Source organism: Halyomorpha halys, unplaced genomic scaffold (assembly GCF_000696795.3).
Source record: "Halyomorpha halys isolate HHAL.00 unplaced genomic scaffold, Hhal_1.1 Scaffold223.1, whole genome shotgun sequence".
In the NCBI taxonomy this organism is placed as follows: domain Eukaryota; kingdom Metazoa; phylum Arthropoda; class Insecta; order Hemiptera; family Pentatomidae; genus Halyomorpha; species Halyomorpha halys.
The window spans coordinates 227,952-235,153 of NW_027115445.1; the positions used below are offsets into that span (position 1 = coordinate 227,952).

The following is a 7,202-nucleotide window of genomic DNA, read 5'->3' on the forward strand; positions in this document are numbered from 1 at the left end:
ATCTGGTTCGTTTTAAAACATAAACCTACTAATGTATGTAGAAATACGTTACCCATTAAAAAAATATGGTAATAGTATCTAAACGTAGAGACACTTTTAAAAGTTAATTTTAACACACATACACACTTTAAACAAATATATTATATACAAATTTGTGTACATAATTACATAACTGTTTACTTTTACTACATCTGATATGTTCGGCTTGTAACGGATCAACAGTGAAACACTACTCCTTGGGAAAATCTATTCTTATCCTTATCTTTTTTATTTTTTGTTTCACTCAACAAGTACTCATGAACAAATGGAACCTAATCCATGGAAAAAAAATATTAACATATTTTTTCTTTAATTTCTATAATGTCTAATAGCTTCATTTTCCTATACTTTTATTACACTGTCGTGTTAGTGTTAATTAATTTTTATTTAATTTAAACCTATTTTAAGGTTTGTGTTATCATTCAAAAGTTTCGTATAGTTCTTTTGTACGTTGTTTACTTGCTTGTATTATGTAATAATTCTATTAACATAATTATTAGTTTGCTTAAAAAAAAAATTAGTACTATTAATAAAAATGTAAAGTGAAAGTCGTTTAAATTAAGATTTGTCCTTGTGAAAAAGCTAAGCAGGTATAAGGATGAATTATAGAGTTGTAGTAGTAACTATTTCGAATTCTCAATTCATATCAAACCTAAAACTTTTGTTAATCTAAAACAATACTTTGTATATAAGTATAATCGAAAAAATGATTAAGGGCCTGAACTTTTTTTTCCAATGCATTACAAAAGGTCCTTTCCTTAAACAATTAATAGACTGAAAAATTTAAATTCGTTTTCTAAGTATTAAACATTTTCTTTATCTGACTAATATCATCGTTGAAATGATGTATTGAATGGTTCGAGCATTTTCATAAGGCAGTTAATGATCTAGCCGTGTTCCGTATAGATTTTGGTTTATTTGTATCTTTTCTTATGTACATTTCGTTATATATGAAAACGGTCCAGTTCTTGTCCTGTTCCTGCTTCTTCAAGCATTGGCGTAAACATTTCCATTTTTTTTTCTCTAAATAAAAATAAATTCAGCCGATATTGAAGTTGAAATTGTTTGTATAGACACGGAATGACTTAGACGGCTTGTTATGGCCGACAATGGGATGCCTTGTCAAGTGGCCCCCCTCGGCTAAAAAGAGGGGACTGTAATATTTCCGAGCTATCGGAGCATATAATCGCCCTCAGTGCGGTTTTCGTTAATTTATACGACCGCTTCTTACTCCTTTATACCCATGTACCGGGGGTCTCATGTCCATTTGTCTCTTCCACTCCCGTTCACACCTCCGTTATTTACGAGCGACCGTATATCTCCTTTTATTATATATTTGCATTAGTATCCCCTATAAGAGCGAGATGGTCCTCCCGGGCCGGATCCAGTGGAGCGTGCTTATTGGCCATTAATGGACCTCTAACGGCCCTCTCTAATAGTCCCGCTAATTCATTTAGCTCACACTCGCTCGCTCTACAAAGCCACTATTCCCCTCAACAGCTACTGCAATAAAACTAATAATAGAGACATTTTTCGTCTTGTCCCTATTGAGGATAGCCACGAACTTTTTATTGTAGCGGTTGTTGGATGGGGTATGATAGACTGAGGTAGCTAATTGATTTTATCCTTTTGACTATTGTTAACTTTTCTAAGTTTTTAAATTGGTATTTTTCCTTTGTTCAATGTGTGATTTAAATAATAACGAGTTGTAAATATTAAATTATTAAAAGTAACTCTGCTAACCTTCACTGCTAGCGTATTCTGCCTGTTAAACATTTTCATACTAGAAATACCACGATAATCATTTATTTGTTCATTATACAATAATGGTAACCGTTATGTTACCCATATATCACTTGGGAGCAGTGTTTGACAAATAGTAATTGCAATTACTTTTGAGTGTAATTAGTAATTGCGTTTCCTTTGGTTCGAATGAATTATATTTTCGGGCTATTATTAAAATTTCAGTGGTTCATTAAGTAGTTGAAATTGAAATTACATTTCCACAGTTTCATATTACAATAAATGCATAGTTATTGCAATCACTTTTTGTCCAACACTGCTCCCAAGTGATCCCTAATTATAGACCGTTTATTAATTTATTATTATAAGTAGCCTTATTATTATCACAGTAAATATAATAAATGTTCTAATATTAATAAGAAAGTTGGTATTTTATTAATTATATATGAAGCCAAATTTGCTATAATTATTTAAGTAAGGTTATAGTAAAACGGTAATCTTGGGAAAATATCGGATTATACTTGAAGATCTAAAGGAATACTGTAGCATGAAAAGGAAAAGGTTTTAAAACATTTTTACTAATGGTAAAGATTCCTTAAATTGTGGAGGCTTTGTATTGGATCACAATTTTAAGGTTTTGGAACAGATCAGTGTTTAGAAATGTGAGGACTTTACGAAGATTTATAAATATAAAGGATTATATTTTTTAACATATTTTTGAAGAATTCGCAAAATGCCGAGGGCGAGGGAAAATAGCCAACTTCCATTTTAGTGACTGTATAATTTCGATTCTTTCCTAAGATATATGACTCCAATTGATAGGATAATTTTCAGTAGACCCACTACCGCGCCTTCTTCGACACCCGAAGACGTGGAAGGCCCGCGACGATCTAGAAAGCAGCGGCGGATGACAGACCAGTTGTGCAAGAGTGGCCGGCGCCTGGATGGAAATTAATAAAGGCTCAACTACAATGGCCGCTTTGTTGTTCGTCTGGCGCCTGGGCTTTTCTGCTTTTTGTTGCAGCCACTGTATGCAAACAGGTCATCAGTACAGCCCTATCTAACTGTCCATGTCCCTCATGATCCCACATTTTAGTTCGCTGCTGGAGCGTTTTCACATTCTTTCAGTCCAGGGCGGCATCAGGCTCGTATCTACCAATATATATTATGAACAAGTAAGCGAAAGAGTAATTCACAGTTAGTCTATAAATCAACTTGCAAAAGATTTAGTAATGAACGCAGACCTAAAACCTTTCGAAGAGTTTCCATATATAGCCAGAAAGAGCTTCACTAAAGCTCAAATATATTCCCCAGAACATATTTCTTTGTATTAAAATATATATCACATACGAAGTTGAGCTTTGGGGCTCCACTAAATCATCAAATTCCTCCAGAATCCAATCCTTACAGTCCAAAATCCTTCGTTAAATCCTTAATGCTCCTTACTTTGTCACAAATCAAGTCATCCATCAGGACCTCAATGTTCCATTTGTTGCCGATTTGGCCAGATCCAGATACCTTTCCTTCCATAACAAACTTCTCAACCACCCAAATTCACTTGTTTCTAACCTGGCTTCTCTTTCATTACCTAATAATCCTCCTAGGCGTCTGAAAAGAAGATGTCCTCGAGATCTTCTCCTCTAGAAATGTTATTGGAGTTCTATCAGTGGGTAGATTCTCCACATGTTTGTATCATGTCACTATGCCACCTACAGCAAATTTACTTGTATATATGTGTATACAGTTGTAAATAACAATAAATAAATTATTAAAAATATATATATATATATATGTATAAATCGCTCGGAAATAATCCAATTTTTTTTTTTCATTTTGAGATATTGGTGTTTTTGTAGGTGTTATTAATGATCCACATATAAAGCAAAAACCACAATACGGGACCTCACAATGCCACTGCGGGAGCACTTTCGAAAATAGGACAAACAAAAAACTAGCAAAAAACAGTTAAAACCTTTCAGGCGTGAAGAAAGAATGCCTTAGAAAAGTCATAACTTTATGTGATCAACTTTTTGGGAACTCCCTCTGCGAACTAATTTAGAATTAGATATGAACAAATCTGAAGTGATGTCTAACAATTATAAAGAAACAATTAAATTAATTATATAACCTTTTAGCTCAATTTAAAAAGTAGGAACTTATCCAAGGTTGAATATGAAAGTGCAGTTGAAATTCGTGCTCTTAATTGGCTTTCGTTTTCAGATTAAATGCTCTTCTAATACTTCAGTTAATAAAATCCTTGGAATTAAAACAAGGAAACAATTGTCTCAGTGATAACTATTAAATAAAATTGAATTTTTTAAGTTTTAAATGTTAGCAGTCAATTCTGGTAATGTTTAATTATTTGGGAAAGAGTACAAGCTCAGGTTTCTTTTTGTTAAATTTATAAATAAATTTTCAATTTAACTTTTTTATTTTTGCCAACGATTTTCATATTGCAAAACACATTGAATAAATAGAATTAATTCGTTAGCATTTAGCTACAGTTCTGTTTGAATTTATGAATTAAAAATAAAATCAACTTTTTGTCACCTTGAAATATTTTATCTCTTATTTTTTATTCATCACTTGAAAAAAGTGAGTCGTTTAAAATCGAACTCCGTTATGTTAAATTTTTAATTTTATATGAAAAATGGGAGTTTAAATGCTCCTTAGCCAATGACTTGAAGGTAGTAGATTCAAAAACATTCTAAAGCTGAAGTTTATAATCGAAATCTTTTACATTCAAACTGTTCGTTTGTCAAAAAACAATATTTTGTAGTTTTTTGTCCATCTGGAAATTCGAGAAAAATGGTTTTAATTTTATATGACTCAATTATAATTTTCATTTGGACGAAGTTAGGTTGATACATTCCTTCATCGTTTATTTCCTTGTACCTCACTTTTTAATAAAAGCTTATACCAGTTCTTACATAACTAACTTATTTTATTTGACGTTTTACAGTTAGTATTGATTTTTTATATTTTGAGAATATTATTCAAAATACAGTTTCAGAATTCCTGTGTCCTTTTCCTTTACTGTGCCCGTTGATGACTTAGAACAGCTGTTAGACTATGTAATTAGATTATCGACGGGGTGTACAAACAATAAAGGGAGGTAATTATTTACTTTAGGTAGTTCACGGTCCAGCTGGCGGGCAAAACCTGCGGAACCAATCTCGTCCTCAGGAGCGTGCCTCGATGTCCCCGCTTCTTCTTCTACTTCTTCAGTGTCCGTCTCATCTTTACCGTCATCCACTGTCTTAGCGGCCTCTTCTCTCTTCTTGCTTTTCCTCGTAGTATTATATCTTGTTTAGAGCGTTTAAGCCTCATGATTATGCTCGTGACTAGTGAGAAATTTCGAGGAAGTCTTAAAAAAACTCCATAAACAGTCAACATTATAATAAGAAAAAATAAGCTTGAAAAAGTACACATAATCTAACCATTTATGGGTAGACGTATAAAGAAAATTAATAAAACTCATATATTTAATTCAAATTATTTTTTGTTCGAGAATGTCTTGATTTTTTCCTTCAATTAGTAATAATTCTTGTGGAATGCCTTGCCAAACCATGTTAATATAAGATAACCTTTGCACCAGTTCGATGTTTACGATCGGTGGAAATATATAATTAATTACCTTTATGTGATAAGATATTATTGTTAATTCAATTACAAACAGCTGTTAAGCATTGATTACTTATATTTATATATTAATGGATATGATGTTTTGTTGCAGGACGAAGTGGAAGCGACAGACCGCAGTGGGACTAGAACTGCTGGCTGAGGCCGGAAACTATGCCGCTTTCTCCCGGCTGTACGGGGGCCCCGGCTACGGGGTTTGGCCAGGATACCCTGGGGCGCCCCCAGCTCCAGCGGGTCCCGCAGACCTCTACTACCGGCAAGCGCTGACCCTCCAGAAGCCGCTAGCCTACAGGCTCTACCCCGGAATGGCAGGTCCCTCCGCCCTACCTCCAGGCCCTCTCCAGTACTATCCTCCTCCGAGGTCTCCCACACCTCCACCCTCACCGCCGGACTCGAAGGCCGAATCCTTGGATGTAGAAGACGCCAGCCCACCGGACTCGCCCAAGATCCAAGTCTAGTGCCAAGCCTCTGTACAAACACCCTCACGTGTATTTATCGTTCCCAATCCCTGATGGCCGTCCCACCAGCCTCTACCTCACAGGACTCCAGAATATCCTTTCCAGAACCGATTCCGTCGATGACAGCGGCTCCAGCCGATTGACCCCCGAGGGATGGCCATCGCTCTACCGTGTGCTGTGTATTATATATAAAATGTACATATTTCTTCGATCGGGGTAAATGGAACGGGCCCAAGGCTCTGTTTGTATTATTATGTTTAAATACAAATTATATTTATTCTCAGTGATTTTATTACTTGTTAACAGATTAAGGCCGTTGTACAAGTTGAAACTTTTTCGACTTTTAATGGAGTGTATTATTGAATTTTACTGTTCCTAGTTGTAGATTAAAAATATCAAGTATATGTAGGCTGTATGACAGTTCCTGAAAATGTGATTTATTTAAAAAAAAACGTTCCGTGTATAACGGCTTTAACAATCGGATATAACAAACCCGCCATTGCTCAAAGTCTCTTGCAAAACCTGTACCTCACATTACCATTTTGACGTTAAAGTATTTGACCCCTTTTTATATTGTGTTCTCTCTGTGTAAGCATAAGAATCGATTATATGATCATATGCATATATTTATGTGTATATAGCTGGATTAATATATATAATATGATATAGACTGTCGTGGAGAGGCATCCAGTATTATTAGCTTAAGCTAACCTTGAATATGTACCTAGTGATACCGCCCTTAGGAATCGTAGTATCAGCTTTGTAAATAATAAATTCTATTATATGACTAATGCCTTACAGATATTATATAAATAAAAAGTAAACAAAAAAAATTGTAATCTGTATCAATGTTTTACAGATTGAAATAACATAATAATATTTGAGTGTAATATATGCGTATTTGTGTCTATATGAAGTAAACGTATATACACATATATGTCAATGTATCCTATATTTGTATATAAACGTACTTGGTAGATTATTGTAATTATTGTTTCAGTAAATAATTTAGTATAAAATACTTTCGTGTTTCACTGTTTATCCCAAGTATCAATTTACCATTTTTCATGACCTTTTTTAAAATGTATAACTAAGTTTTGACTAAAATATAGTCAGTCATCAATCCTTTTAATATATGTTTTATAACAAGGTGTGAAAAGAGGCGTAATACTAGTGCAAGTTATTAAATTAAAATAACCATAATTATTAAAAAAGGAAAAAAGAAAAGGATAATAGTTGAAGTGGAGTCTGGGAAGAGGCGCCAGGAAGGCTAGGATTATACAGAGCGGAAAAATAATGATTTTTCCATTTTAATTTCTA

General features: G+C 33.9%; 1 protein-coding gene across 1 annotated transcript in view; it reads left to right on the forward strand.

Annotated features, from left to right (window-relative positions):
* The window catches only part of LOC106679812 (homeobox protein B-H1), a 43,462-nt gene extending 36,559 nt beyond the window's left edge, over positions 1 to 6,903 (forward strand). Inside the window, exon 3 of the mRNA XM_014419163.3 lies at positions 5,519 to 6,903. Within this exon, the coding sequence (XP_014274649.1) occupies positions 5,519 to 5,882 (364 nt within the window). The 3' untranslated portion in view covers positions 5,883 to 6,903. The remainder of the gene's footprint in view (positions 1 to 5,518) is intronic.
* The last annotated feature ends 299 nt before the right edge of the window (positions 6,904 to 7,202 follow it).